The sequence below is a fragment of the Planococcus citri genome, chromosome 1 (genome assembly GCF_950023065.1).
Source record: "Planococcus citri chromosome 1, ihPlaCitr1.1, whole genome shotgun sequence".
In the NCBI taxonomy this organism is placed as follows: Eukaryota; Metazoa; Arthropoda; class Insecta; order Hemiptera; family Pseudococcidae; genus Planococcus; species Planococcus citri.
The window spans coordinates 72,508,812-72,524,763 of record NC_088677.1 but is presented as its reverse complement, the minus strand read 5'-3'; the positions used below and the strand labels follow the sequence as shown (position 1 = coordinate 72,524,763).

The following is a 15,952-nucleotide window of genomic DNA, read 5'->3' as shown; positions in this document are numbered from 1 at the left end:
ATCAAAATCATTCTGTTTTATACACAATACGCGCAATCCTATCGAATAATAAAAATATCGACAAATGCAAACATTTTGACGAGCAGCGATAATTTTTCGTGCAGCGTTTGGCCAAACGGAACAGCTGACGACAGGAGGGTTGAAGGAACGCGAACGGTGCAAGACAAGTGTATCAGGGTATTAAAGAAAGAACGGTCATGAGTTGTTGGGGGTGTGAAGCGCGGTACATTGTTTTAAACGCGCTCGTAAACAATGAAATAAGACGATAAAAACGGTAAAATGTATCCATATAATGATGATAAACGTGTCTCGCGTATTAGAGCATCGTTGTTGTTGTTGCTGTTGTAGGCACATCTAGACAGACGTAAGAGGGTGGCTGGTGGCGCACTGCGAAGGGAAAGTAGAGCAGGGGCAAACAGCGGCTGTGATGTCTTGTCAGGGAGACTTCCAAGTACATGATGTTTTTATTTCATATGTACGGTACATTGTACATGTACACATTGACTGGAGCAGGTACGATTATTATGCAATGCAATGAGTCTCTTCGCAATGCAATGTGAACGATGCTCTTTGACTCGAAAGGGTTAGACCGGAGGAGTAGAGTGGATCGGATACGGTGACCGGCGACCGGTACGGTGGCTCTGCTAGGCGGTCGCCGGCCCAACTAGACCAATTTTCGGCGCATGATTCTTGTGGAAAAAGGCGCTCGTCGTTGTTTTATGTGTCGGTTTGTTTAAACACACTTTTCCCTACAAGACGAAGATGGGATACGAGTTCGCGCGCGATTCCAGTGTTCGTATGATGTAGTTGGCGTGCGTTCGTTATTTACCCGTTTTACCGGCGTGTTTTCGTCTCGAAAAAAATTAGAAAAAATTCACGAGTGAAATGTGCTTCGTATTTTTCACGATTAAAGATTCATTTTCTAGACGAATTTTGTAATAAAAAAAATCTCCTTCGTGTAAATTAATTTTGGTGTTGAATAATTTTTAAATTTTTTTATCGAGTTTTCGCGGTTCGAGTTTTCTTTTTTTTCGATTTTTTCGCGGAAATTGTTCGGAAATAATTTTCATGGTGTCGGATAACGTAGAAAATATGGCCATTTGCGATGGCAATGTGTGATTTTTTTGTATAAAGAATTTGTGATCTGATGTGACGCGAAGTTCAATATTATACCGAATCAACCTGTAGTAATTTTTTTTCCAATACCTGATGTTTGATATTTTTTAATGGTGCTTTATTTTCAACCCCGCTGTGGTGTTCTTGCAATTCTATCATCGGTGCACGACAACTTGTGACCATACGACTGGATCCTCAGCTTCAAGATGGCCATAGGAGTATTGGCTTTGATGGTAGCTGCGTCTGTGGCATTGTCATCAGTTAAAGGTATTTGAAATTCGATTTAATCGAGTAAAAATTTCCCAAAAATTGAAAGTTTTTCGACGTTGAGGGTATTTTGGAGAAAATGACACGTGCAATGTGAATTTTTAAAGGTTGAATTAGAAGAACTGATGGTTCATGTCCACGAATGTCTAATTTCAAATTTTCAAGTTGCAGGAATTTTTCTAAGGGTTGGTGAATTTTTTTGAAAAGGGTCTTTAGCCTGCAACCAGCGAGTTCAATGACCTCTGGTCAATTTTACAAAATATCTGAGTAAGTGAAAATATATTCAACACTCTACAAACTGCCAAAATAGAATCATCATAGAATTTCAGTAATAATTTTGATTTTGTCTCTGAAGGGAGGGGGGAGGGGTGGAGAAACGATTGTCAAATTTCAAGCTGAAACTTTTCGATCTCCTGAAAAATGGATTAAATTGCACAGTAGGGTCCTTTGCTCTGAAATTAGTGCAGTTTGCTGAGGAACTATGAAAATTTCTCATGAAATCTTGCAACTTTGGAAATTTTTTTCAAGGTTTCAACTTTTAATCGGTTTTTTAATCCTGGAAATTCCCAAAATGAAAAAAATTGAAAATTATGAACTTGAAAAATTTTGAGAATTTGGTACATTTTCAAATCAGTGGTTTAAAATCATAAATTCTTTCATCAGTTTTGATTCGTTGTACTCGTCGTTTTTCAGACGATTCGGAAATTTTATTTTTGTCGAGATGTTGCATAGAATTTTATGGGGAGGGGGGAGGGGGGGTCGATTATAATTGCTAAATTTTTTGAGGTCTTGAATTTTCTGAAAAATTGATTCAGTATGGTCTATTGCTCTAATAAAATTGAATAATTTGCTGAAAAATTATGGAAATTTTCTCAGAAGCTTTTGAGAATCTGGAAATTGTTATCTATCTACTTGTAAGAAATGAGATCAGCTTTTGCCTCAATTTTTGAAATTTTTTTCTTGAGATTTTCAAAAATCAAAAATTCGAAATTTTTCACAATTTTGAAGGAACTTGGAATTTCGGAAATGACCGATTTTTTCAGACAAATGTAGGAAAACGTGATTTTTTCTGCTCGATTTTGACTCACCTTGCCAACTGATAACGATCTCTAGACGTTTTGCAGTCTTTTGCCTGAATTTTAATTTTAGTTCTTTGGTCGACTTTGAAAAAATTTCCATTATCAGATTTCAAATGTTTTGAAAAATTTGCCAAGGGTCCTAGCTTCTGGCTATTTTTTAGTTTGCAAAGTGCATGTTTATTTGCTATAAAATTATTAGAATTTGCTGGGAGAATTAACTGAAAACGTTTTCAGACGATAAAATCAGCTTGTAACAGAATTTTTACATGTTTACCTTGAAATGCATCCCTTTTGAAAAACGAAGATTTTCGTTATTGCAATTTATGAATTTGTTTTTACTAAAATTTACTTGTAAAAATGATAAAACATTTGCGAGTGATAAAATTCAATTTTGTGGCTTCTTCGTGTGTTTTTTCAATACATCCGACTCATTTTCAATTCTGTTTCGTGTTAAGGGGAAATTTGATAAGTGTTTTGTCGAACAAACTTCCTAATACTGAATATTTAATTCAAGTATGATCTTGAAAATATGTAGGTTGGCAGATAAATTTTTTTCTACTCGAGGCCAAAATATACCAATTGATCAAAAAAATCGAGTCGAAGCATTTGAACTGTCTCTTTTTCTAGTCTTTATCCGTTCTAAAAAATTTATCACGTGTCAAATTTCGATTTTATTTTGAAATTGAGGACACGTTTAAACGACAAACGTAGATATCAGTCGCGAAAAGAACGAAAAAACGTTCTTCTAGTCTTCTCTCTACCTGCGTTTGTATTTATTTTTTATCGTTTTTCGACCTCCTATATTGATTGGTTTTTCGAATTGCTGCAAATATTTGTATTTACTATGTATTTATGTACTTAGTTTATTTCGCTCGATTCGGCCGGCCGTTTTATGGTTATTTATTCGACGTCGTGTGTGTTTTTTTTTTTTTTTTTCGTTGCTTTTTATTTCGTAGGTTAGTTATAATCACTCGGGTATAGATAAAGAAGGCGTTTCCTTAAAAGGGGTCGTTTTGTGTCAAGGTGATTAGGTGATTATTGTCATTTATTATTACCCGAACCGAACGATTTGTAAGCATTTACTAATTACTAACAGGGTAGCTATTCCTGAAATTTCGGTATGCGTGATAAGCGAGTTATAAGAGTTTCAAAACGGTTAACAAACGCAGTTAACCACAGTTACGGATCGGTAACATGTCGGTAACTTACTTACGTTAACTCCAAAGTTAAGCTAAAAAACAGACAAAAAACTAATGGTTGCAGTCTTGGAGATGTAGGTAAATGAAGTTTCATTATTGCTTCATTTTGTTTTAATTGCGAGTTTTCAACTATTTTGATTAAAATGTAATTTTGCTATGGCACCTAAAGTATTAGCAAATGATGAAAATACAAAATACGGATTAAAAATGTTAGTTCAATTTAAAAATATGAAAATAGTTTATGACGGTGCGAGTAGTGCCCATTCCATTATTCCGAAAACTTGTGGCTACTCATCAGTTAATGTCCAACGTTACGCGTGATAGTACGGTGATAGTAAAAAAAAATACCGCACGTTATTTGCGGAACTTAACCATCATAACTGGCTTATCACGCTTACCGAAATTTGAGGAATAGCTACCCAGATGTAATTTTTCTGATCAAGTTAACGATGCACTAAAGTCTTCTCAGATTCTGGCATTGTTTTATCTTCTCTTTTTTCTTATCATTAGGACGCCTTCCATCGAGCCTTTGAACCGAGAAATTATCAAAAGATAACAAAGTTGTCTAAAGGGTTGATATACAAATGTCGAATTACCGATAATTCTGTTGATGTGGGTCTGCGTTTTATTCTCTATAAGCTTATTTGTTGCTTTTGATCAAAATCTGTTCTTTTCTGTTCGGTATAGTAAAATGCTACATAAACGTGTACGGTTAGAATATTATTCCGACGAAACCGTCGTTTTTTTTCTTTCTTCGAGAGCAAAGATATCGTAAAAGTTGAAAAAAAATTTAAATGCTGGAGAAATTATGTCACGAAAAATGCTCGCTTTGGAAAATTTTATTCGAAAGTTTTCGAATATCTCGAAAGCTAGCGTAATTTTACAGTCCATTATTATTAAATTTAGTCGTGTTTTCTCGCGCTATGAAAGAATTTGTCGTCGAGTTGTGATATTTAATTAAATTTTTGTTGTTTTTATGCAAGTACTTATATATATGTTTTCTACAATTCATCGTATTTTATGTTCCTTTAAATTTTTTATTTCATTTTCGCGAAGAAGGTTTGCGAAGGGAAGAGAATAGGAGTTTATTTTACTCACCTACTGACCTTTTTTTTGTTGAAAAAAATTTAAAAAATAGAAATAATTGGAAGAAAATGAAGGTTTCTTGAGATGAAGTGATTTTTTTGTAACTTGTACCTGTATTAATTACTAGATACGTACAATTTTAATTAAGGTTAAATTTTTCTCATAATAAATGTTTTATTAATACGAAATGGGCTGTGGAAAGAGGGGGAATTAAATTTCAACTTTCATGAAATTTTGATGAACACCTTCAGTTTTTTGAATGATGAGTGTGCAAAAAACGAACAATTTTAGGCAAGAATTTGCAAACATTCAATAAATTGGATAGAAAATTCTGAGATGAAATTTTCAAATGAATTCTTACGAGTATATATTTTCTATTTTTCCTTCAAATTGATTTCAGTACCACTGAAATGATTAAGGAAGTAACTGCAAACTTGAAACTATCAATTTGTCGAGTGCTAAATATTTCTTTTGAGACATGATTAGGATTCACAAATTTAATCACACCACATTTAAAATTTCCAAGTGTGTTTTTAATTTTGTTTCTGATTTTGAAAAAATATTTCCAAGATATAATTTTGGTACCTTTGCATTAAAATAATATGGTTGAATATGAAAAGTGAAGGGCTAAAATGGTCCTCAAAAAAGCTATCGAATAATTATTTCAAGTTTTGAGAGAAAATTTCTTCAACTCAAGGGTAGTTCTCCCTTCCAAAAATTGGTAAAAATTGGATTCTGCATGAGAGTAAAATGTTGAAATCTATAAGTTAACTGTCGTAAATTGGAGTGAGATTGAAGTCTGGTGGGAGAGGGGTAAGATTGAACGCTTTTTTTCCTACACTTGAGTGATCCTTGCAGCCAGATCATGAGGGAAAATCATTTTTTTTTTTATGGAACTGAAATAGTCAAGAGTTAAAAGATGATTGTAAGAGGTTTTTTTTTCAAAATAATGTCTATTATCTGTTCTTGTGTGATTTCTTGTTTTTTTTTTTTTTTTTTTGGAATAAAGTACAATAAAATTGTAACAAAAGCATAATAGGTCGTGAAAAATTTTCCTTTTGTTCATTTTTGAATGATTTTGTCCCTTTTTAATAGGAGTTTTTCGAACAATGTGTTATAAATTGAATGGTCCAAAAGCAAAAATTTTCTTGAAATTTAATCATGTTTTATCGTCTGAGATCCCTTTGATGATTCCTCTTCTTAAAATAGTTCTAGAATGATCGAAAGCGCCAATTGGACGCCACTTTGAATACTTATTTTAAGGTTTCTTTAAAAAAATCAAAATTGGTGAGGATTTTCATCATTTTTTTTTTTTTTGTTTTTTTGATGAATCTCTCTTTAGTCGTATTGATTCCCTTTCTCATAATTATTGATTTTGACAGAATTGAAAAAAAAAAGAAAAGAAATACCTGCATGAATAGGTCACATTAAAATATATTTTTTTTTGGTTTGTTTCTATTTCACTTGATCTTATCCTTCCCTTTCCATTGCGTTGCGAGAAATTATCTTCAATTTTTCACGATGAGAGAACTTCTCAAACACGATCAATTAAATTATTCTCTTATTTTTTTATTGTACTTACCATGAAGTCCATAGAATAACTTCTGCAGCCGAATCAAAAAATTAAGGAACCTTCAAAAGTTGAATTTTCTAAAATTGAACCAAGAAACGTTATTTATTTTCTTATTTCAACGACACAGAAACTTCTTCAATCCTCATTTTTGAGGCCAATGAGGAAAAAAGTATTTTTGGGGGCCAAATTTTTCAAAAGACAGTAAAATTTGTTTTTTATGTTTCATCATCATCAACCATTGCATCATCGTTTGAGGTTTCTATTTAAATTGAGTATCAAAAAATATATATTTTGGGCTCCAATTTTTCGAAAAAAATGTATAATTTTTCGGAGAGTGTGGTTGGGTAGCTTCAATTGGGAAATTTTGTAATTTGGTTATTGTGTTTGGAGGTGATATTCCACATAGGTGAGAAAAATTCCTTTTTTTTTTTACAAGTTCAGCCCCCCAAAATATACTTGTACTTTTTCTTACCCATGTTGAAAATGAGCTCCAAAATGGGGTTGGCTGTTGAAATTTGACCAAATCGAATAGTTTTACAAGTTGCAGCCACCCGGTTACACATTTTCAGATTTTATGTTTTTTTTTTTTTTCAATTTTACCTTATAAAAATTTACGTTTTTTCATTCATGTTAAAAGGGAGCCTCAGAATGGTCAAAAAAAATTGCTCCCCAAATTGCAAATGTTTAACTTCACTTTTTAAATTTTTTTTGTTTTTTTTTGTGTTTTTTTTTCTTTTACTTACTGAAATAATTGGACTCTAAAAATGCAATATTCTTTCTCGTGTTGGAGATTGGTCTCGAAACGCGATTATTGTTAGAATGTGACCAGAAATGACGTTTTCCAAAATAATAATCACTTATTTGATTTTTTCATCAATTTTCTAAAATTTTTACCCCATTTTAGGGAAACAATTTAAACCTCTGCAGGTCTCTGAATTATTTGGTTGGTTGCTCAATTTTTTTTATTAATGTTACTATAGAGTTCCTAATATGATCCAATTAAAAAAATGAGTAAAATTGATCGCAGAATGACCAGAACCTCCCCTTGTAAACCGAGTTTAAAAACTGCAATTCTCGAAATCGAAATTGTACAAATCTCCAAGTAAGTAATTACAAGGATCGTTGACCTCGTAAAACTAGAATTCGGTAAAAGTACCGCGCGAAATCAAGAATTTGTCAACTGGATAACTTATCGCACAAATTCTCGCGTTCCTTCCTATTTCCCAAACGAATTACGAGAAACGAAAAAAATAATTAAATAAATTGAATAACTATTCGAAGGTCGCATCGTTTACCTAAAATCTTGGGATAAATACAACTATTTTATTATCTCATCAAATAGGTCAGTATTTATACGAAAAAAAAAGTAAGAAAAAATAATATATTATATTAACAGGTTGAATGAGACTTCCTGCCATAGACAGAGACGTCTCTCTGATAAGTGAGAAAGAAAGAGATATCCAGATAGGTACTACAACTAGTATCGTTGATTTGTGTCTAAAAAGACCAACTAGATTATAGTATGTTTTCTTACCAAGCTGGTTGGTAGCTTGTTTTTACAGATCTCATACTATAAATCAGTGTGACCGAGAAACTATCGCGTTAATTGTGCGGAAAAAATGGTCTAATGTGATTATAATTTGTACGTAACAATTCGCCATCCACGTTACCAAATGGAATCGTCTTCTCGACGATCAATTCGATCTCGATCATTTTGATCAACATTTTTTCCCATAAGTACAGGTTGATCAAAGACAGCGATGAAAAAAAGTTTAAAAAATTGCTCGAAATATAAACCTTCAAAGCTTTAGCAGGTTTCTCGACAAAAAAGAGAAAAATTTAAGTAAACGTTACTCTGTTTTTATTACGAAGAAAAATTTTCCACGACGAACCAAAAGAAAAAACAATATTGTTATTGTGGTCTTCTGTCTACACAGAACGCCAACTCTATCGATATTTGAATATTTTTCCTTCTATCTGGCAATATTTATCGTATCCGAAGCCTTATCCTTCCCGTAAAAAAAAAAGAAGGCAAAAGGTCAGGGAGGGAAAAAGCTACGATAGTAAAAAAATTCTCGTCTGTTTTCGTCGTATATGACGAACAAATAGCCGATAAAGTACATCAAAACACGAACCATAAGCAGGGATTGAAGGGGGAGAAAAAGAAGGAAAAAGCCTTTGAAAGCTTTCGCGACAAAGTGAAAAAATTCTCGCGAGTTCGCGTCCGTCGCGTCGCGTCGTTTTACTGCGAAAAAAAAAGGAAAAAGACAGAGAGAGTGAAAAAAAATTAACGTTTATATACAAATTGAAACGTTTATTTTCGATTTATAGTACACAACGCGTACACAAAACACTGCTGAGAGGAAAAAAGTATTATTTTTCGCGCTTTATTCGCGCTCGTCGTCGCGACTTGAACGCCAACAACAATAAAGACGATGACGACGATTGCTGCGAAGAAAAAAAATAGAGAGACGTTATAATAAAAACCAACAACTACGTACAACGAAGACAGAGAAATCTTCGAGTGATAGAAGAGGAGGGGAAAAACGAGACGTAAATTGAAAAAAATTATAAAGCAGAAAAAAATCCTGCTCCAGGAGCGGACAGGACACTAAAACGTAGCAGTAATGAAGTCTCATCTTTTGGGGGTTCCTTCGGCAAAGGCAGGACGATGAGCAAAAAAATTTACTCCTCTTTGGCAAATTGCGGAGGCGACGAAGCTGTCGATGTGGTGTCTTTTTCGACATCGACGTCGTCGTTCTCTTATCGGTGTTTATACAATGATTTCTCGTTCACTATCCTATCCCTTCGTCTTAGCGCGAAAAATAATGATAGAGTTCCTCGTTGGTCTCGTACTATTCTTTGGCTCGAGAATAAACTCGTGAAAGAAAAATCTGCGCGAAAGCCTTCTCTCCTCGCGTCTTCGGACGCGTTTTACCGAAAAACCTGTATCGAGAAGACGAAGATAATGAAGAAAAAAAAAACTATAGTAAAAATAAATAGGACGAGAATTGAGCGACCGATAGATGAAGAGAGGACAGGAAATGAAGAAGCTCCCATATAAATAAGAAAAAGCCCGCACTTCTGTATTATCGAGGGTACGTATAATGAGTTTCCTGTCGATGTAATGAAGTAGCGGATTTATTATTATACATTTTTTTTCTCTTCTTCATCGTCGTCCTCTTCGCGCGTCTTACGCTGCTTATATAGTATACTATAGAACGTACTCGGCTGTATACTTTTACTCGGTTTGCGCCTCTTTAGTCGCTTCTCTACAGCTAAGGCTACAGTGTCGAGTTTACGTCTCGCTGAAAACCCTCTCCTCTTAAATAAAAATTGATTTCCTGTCGATATATACTAAAGTATACGAGTCGAGTAAGCCTCTTGTCTCGAGTTTTATGCCCACAAATCGCGCTGCACCTCGATGAAATGAAAAATTCAACGGATAAAGGCGATATATTTAACGCTAATTAGGTTTTTTCTTTTTTTTTTTTGCAGCTTCGTAAGGGGTTTATTTTTGCGTGGAAGATTTTGGTCGTGGAGGACTTTGTGGAAGTGTTGGGATAGTTGAGGAAGGAGGAGTGTTTTATGATAATCGTTTGGAGGTTTGCGTATTTTATGGGATGATGGTGTGGAGTGAGTGGGTGGATTTTTATTGGGCCAAAATTTGGGAATTTGAAATTTATTGTTTTTAGAAGGTGATGCAAGGAGACATACTTATTTTCACTGAAAAAATATTACCAAAATTGAAGCAGTACCATGGGCAAAGGGAGGGGAGGCAAATTTCCCAATTTGCCACAGACCTGAGCTTTCTGGACAGTTCACGTTTTAGAAAAAAGTTTGTGAACTTCATTTTTAGAAAGGAAATGCAAACGTCATTTTTGAAATTGAAATTAAAATTTCATTTTTGAATAGAAAATGAAAATGTCATTTTGTTTTTGAATGGAGTATGCTTATGCAAGTATGCATATACTTTATTTCTAAAAAGACTTGATTTTTTAAAAATAAGCAATCTTCAATTTTTAAAGAAAAAAAAATTAAAACTCCATTTGTGAAGGGATAGCAAAAATTTCATGGAACAGAAGCTGTTAAGCGTTGCTTTCAAAAAATTGTCTTTTGTGAAAAAATTGTTGGAAAAAATTTCTCTAAAAGAGAGAGAACTTCTCTCCAAAAATTGTTTGTCGCAAAAAAAATTTGTTCTTGACTTAAGCTTTCAAAAACGAAATTTGAGAAAACTTCTTTCTGAAAAAACTTGTTTAGAAAAACTTTTCCAATATAAGCGTTTCTTTTGAAAACAAAATTATCAATTTTTGGGAGGGAAAACTCGTGGGAAAATTCTGTTTTGAAACCTGCTCATTTTTGACCTCAATTTTTGCGGGAAAAATTACTAAGCAACTTACTTTAGAGGTGGGAGGGGGGGGGGTGAATTTTTTTTAGGAGATTCTCATTACTGTCTGTCGGCATTAAAGAGTGTGTAAGATGAATTTATAATCCATTGTTTTCTTAAAATATTGAAAAACTGGATAAAAATTCAATAGCATGTCAAATTGATAAGATTCAACCACTTTTTCTTGATGTAGGTACTTACTTGGACTTGCATACCTAAGAATCTTGAAAAAACAATGCAAAACAAATTTGGCATACATTTTTAGAATAGTTCAATGGAGAATTTGACGTAATTTAGCTCATTATTAAATGAACGAAAAAAGCTCAAATTTTTTTCATACAGTCTAAAATTTCTATAAAACCAACATAAGACGATCAAAATACCTTTGAAAATTTTGCAAAAATTAAATACATACCTACTGCCTATTTCGAGATGGCAACACTGTTATTCGCTATTTAAGAAATCGTTCGTTCAATTTTCACGAATCTTATCATTTTCTAGAAAAATCGTCATGAAAAAAATTTCGCACAAACAAAATTTCGATTTCTTTTGGCATTTTTTGCAATATTTTCTTCATTTTAGATACTTATTATCGAAAAGTAGTGATTTTTTATTTTTTCATCATTTAGAAAATTTTCAAGTTTTTTTCTATCTTTTTTTTGATGTGGTGGGAGGGGGGGATTTTCAATCTTTTTAACTATGCTGCCTAGAATTCTTTTTAAAGACTCAATATGTATGTATTTTCTAGAAATTCTCTTTTTCCGGATTTTATCAATTTTTTTGATTTTTCAAAAATTATTCCAGTTTTTTTGTTTTTGTAATCACTATTGAATAATATTTTCTTAATTTTTTCGCGTTTTAGTAGGTAAAATTGTTTTATTTTGCTTAGGCATACTTAGTTGTTCCATTTTTCTTAGCACTATTTACTTACATTATTTTGTTTCGTCTGTTTCTGAGTTTTTTTTTTGCAAATTTTTTTTCAATTTTTATTTTTTCAAAATCTATTTTTTGGATTTTATTGCATATAAAAGTGCATTAAAAGTTTAAAAAACACTGAACTTGAAAAAATTGAAACGCGCCCCTCCCCCTCATCCATCCATTCTACTCGACTCTTCCCCTCATTTCCTCCATCTCATGAAAACAAGATGATAATCTCAGCACGAGAATGCTTCTTGCTAAAAGAATCTTAAAGGGTGAAATCGAAACATATCACTGCCTCAATGTATTTTAAAACTTTTTTTTTGAAATTTTGAAATGGGAAAAACTCTGGAAAATACTTACTAGTTACTTACCAATATAAAATTGGAAATCTACATATGAACATTTCAAGAATTTTTCGAGCACCCCTCCAGGGATATTACTTTTGATTTTTCAGTGCACAAGAAAGTATAATTCCTTAACCGATGGATCAGAAATTCAAAATTTTGATGGAAGAGTTTTGACATTTTTTCGCCTTTAGACGTTGACGACGTGCCTACGTTGCTAAAAAGTTAATTGAAAAATAGTATGTACGGTCTTATAAAAATTTTCACTCTTGAAAATAAAAAAAAAATTCTTTTTTTGTGTACTTCAAGTCTTTTTAGCATGTCGCATGACTTTCGAGCTTAGAAAAATATTTTGTGGAAGGTACTTTGGGGTATAGCTAATTTTTTCAAATGGATTCGTGGATATTCGCTTATTTTTTTTCTACAAATTTTTAAAATTTTCTGACCCTGTCCCCATCAAAAAATTGAATATGCAAATGTTTTTGAAATTTTGTTTACACATTATACCTACCCTGGTGGCTTTTTTAGGTGTAATTTTCTTTGTAAATCATGTACCTCCATAAATGGAGAACATTGAATATTGAATATGTATGGCTTTCTTATTTGTGTCGCCGGTGATGAGGGATGAAGGGGGGGGGGGAGGGGTCGATCAAACATTTTCCAGGGATTATGGTTGGCGAGAGTACAGATTTCACTATATTTAACTTTTGAAGGCTGATTCTTTTAATTTGTAATTTTTGCTCAATTTCTCCTTCATTTTGTTAGTAGGTATGCTTACATCATTTTTTATTTATAAAAGTACCTATCCCATTATCTACTGGTATTAAGATAATAATGCGAACGTGTTCAGTATAAAACGAACCTCATTTATGTACATATTCTCAAATACCTTATGAAAACATAAGGACAAACTATTAGAACTAGGATTGTCCATCATACCCAGAAAAAGCACACCGGGATCGGGATCGTCTCGCGATCCCTCGTCTCCCCTCCTATTCATCGAATCGCGCCGCTATTTATGAGAATATCATTAAGAGTTGACGTACTTGAACTATAATTAGATATACCGGCTTTCGGCCGTTCACACACATTTGCCCAGTGTACATCTTATATGTATATGTGCTCCTGCCCATGCTGCCGTCCATATACGAGTACATACACTCGTACTGAACTACATACTCGTAGAAAAAGTTTGTCAACGTAGGTATGATTAAAGTCTAATGTTCTACAGCTGGGAACTTGTTTTTCGAGTGTGTGGATTGTCGACTGTCGACTGTCGAGTGCACAATGTAAACTGTATAAAAGATATGAGTTCATAATATAGCTTATATATAACCGGATTGAAAATGTACGAGATGGTTTTTGTGGCTTGCAATTTCGATTAAGTCTTCAGCTCGTCGTGATGGTTGATGCGTTTTTTTTCTTCGTTTGCGAACAAGAGACGAGCAGGAGCAGGTGCCGGTGCAGGTGTTGTATGTAATAATTGTTGTTTTGAATGGAGGTGTGGTGGGTTGGTTTTCGCGGTTTTTCTCATTCGGAAGTTCATATCGGTATCACAAGGTTGATGAATGCGGGTGGTGAAGGAAACCGGTGGTGGAGGGGAAAAGTGGACTGGAATGCTAGAAATTTGCGAATAATTTAAAGCGACTGGTTCATGATGGAAAATATTATTTCATGTGATGTTTTGGTTTTCATTTTTTTTTTTTTTTGAGTTATTTGATGAAAATGAAAGTTTAATTTTTTTTTAATCTGCTGGGGGCTCCTGAAGTGCTCAAAATAGCTCGGAACCGTTTCCAATTTACTCGAAGGGTCTAAAATAAGCCACGTGCCAAATTTCAGCTTTTTTTCTCAATTAGGTAAAATTTTGATTTTTTCATTTTGAGATGGATTTTTCAAAATTCACCAAAAAATCGAAAAATGAACTTTCACCCCTGCGAATCTTAGATAATTTTTAAGAGGATTATTTTTCTGATTTTTTTTTTTTTTTGAATTTTCAATTCACCTAATAATGAACACAATAATTGCCATTAATGGCATATTTTTCATCAAGTGAATTTTTTGCCCCTTTTGCTCGATATTCCTCTTGAAAAAAGACGATGTCTTGATTGCTGGAAGAGTTAGAATACTGAGAAGAAGGGTTACAACATATAACTGAATAACCATTTTCTAAATCCAGACACACTAGAACTAGAAGGAGATCTGCTTAAAACGCAAATGTGCCTACCTCTACGTTAGTAAAGTAGGGAAGTAGTTAACGTCTCTCGATGTGTACTGTGGAATACCGACGTGGTTTGCTCGTCAAGAGATGGCCATAAATCTTCGTCCTTCCGTTCTACTATATCTCCACATCCATCCTTTGTACGAGATAGACGAAGATGTGGTGAAAAAAAAGGGGAAAGACTCTGTGTATGCAGTGATTCCATTGAGAAAAGAAAAAAAATACACCGTATCTTTTCAAGCAAAGCAGCGTATGAGTATGAGAATAATATACTGAAAGAGAGAATATGTGCAAGTGCTGTGCGGTCAAGTTTACGCTGGTTGAGTTAGGTATGGTTTGTTTGCTGAGAATGGATTGGGCGTTTTGATATGTCAAGTTGGAGAAATATATGATTTCCAGGTTCGAATCAAGATCATTATTGTAATTGATGCGGATAATTCGTACGTATGTGTGATGGTGAAGTGAGATGGGATAATAAACGAAAAACAACTAAAAAAAATATGAAAATTTTTAAAAAATTTTCGTAAATTTTTTTCAGCTTGAAATCAGTCTCAATAATTTAAATTGCCCGAAGCACCCGACAATCTGAAAATTCATACTTCAATTTCTGCCTAATTTCACACCATCTTATTTTTTTTTGAAAAATTACTCCCACCGATCCCTTCTTCTCTATCTTCTTAGCCTTTAACCGCGGATGCTTTTTCTCATTTATTGCAAACTTCTCTTCGTTCGTCGACCTTTCACGACCCATATTGCTCGTATCTCTCCACCTTATACCCATTCCTACACAACACCTATCCATGTACTATTAGAACACTCTTCGTGTTAATGATTCTCCTCCGTCATCCCTGCACTACCTCTTGAGCTTAGGTCTCGGTCGGTACTCGATATAAAGTAATACCGGTCGTATAGTGGAAGTAATATTGCAAAAATTACCACCGAAATTCGAATCGAACACGAAACTTAGCGCCGATCGTTCCGTCGTCGTTTGGTAAATGGCCTCAATTACTCGTAACTTGGAAAACTTAATGTACGAGAAGTAAATTAGATTCTAATAAATTCATTATTCACGAAAATAAAGAAATAAAAAGCGAACGAGGAAAAAAAAACTCTTCGTTTTAGCATAGGATGGAGAAAAAAAACTAAACTTTAACGAATTTTCCCCGTTTTAAAAACGTTTAAACATGCGATAACCCTAATAACTATAGGAGTTTTTACCTATACTACCTACCATATTGTGAAATACACAGTACACAAGCTATACATATTGAATACGTATACGTATAGGTACGCGTCGTTATTCCACTATTTCAATTAGTATCGCGAAATGGAAACGAAAAATAAAGGAAAAAACCAACTGGGAAATATTTAAATTAGTTAAGACTTTCGATTCTTCTTTCGTATAGTATACTCTTCATTAACAATTTATACAACGTTACATGCTGAAAAAAAATACGTATACACAGGATTCCGTTCTTCCGCTCTTCAGGACACTACGCCAGCCAAGTCGATTCGTATTCTCTTCTAATTACCTCTGGTGTTGGAATTTTTTCACGCTTCAATGAGTACGGACTCGATATTGGTATCGAACTGTGCTGCGAGCTGCGATTTGGAGGTTTGCTTTTTAATTGACACACGTTAATTAGCGACCGTATCGTCGGTCGATTTACTCGTAACTTGTTCGATTATCGTGGACGAAGAAAATGCAAGGTGGTCAGGGTGGCAGTTTGGAGTTGAATTGTATTGCTGTGGGTTTGATTTT

General features: G+C 33.8%; 1 protein-coding gene across 6 annotated transcripts in view; it reads left to right on the top strand.

The window, feature by feature from the left end:
- The first annotated feature begins 724 nt into the window (after nt 1-724).
- nrm (neuromusculin) overlaps nt 725-15,952 on the top strand; it is a 593,812-nt gene continuing 578,584 nt past the window's right edge. For 2 of the 6 annotated variants that reach the window (XM_065370867.1, XM_065370857.1), the window contains exon 1: nt 726-1,383. In XM_065370867.1, the coding sequence (XP_065226939.1) occupies nt 1,323-1,383 (61 nt within the window). In that variant the 5' untranslated portion in view covers nt 726-1,322. Of the gene's footprint in view, nt 1,384-15,952 lie in introns of all 6 variants that reach the window. The other 4 variants (XM_065370847.1, XM_065370876.1, XM_065370884.1 and 1 more) reach the window with 4 other exon arrangements.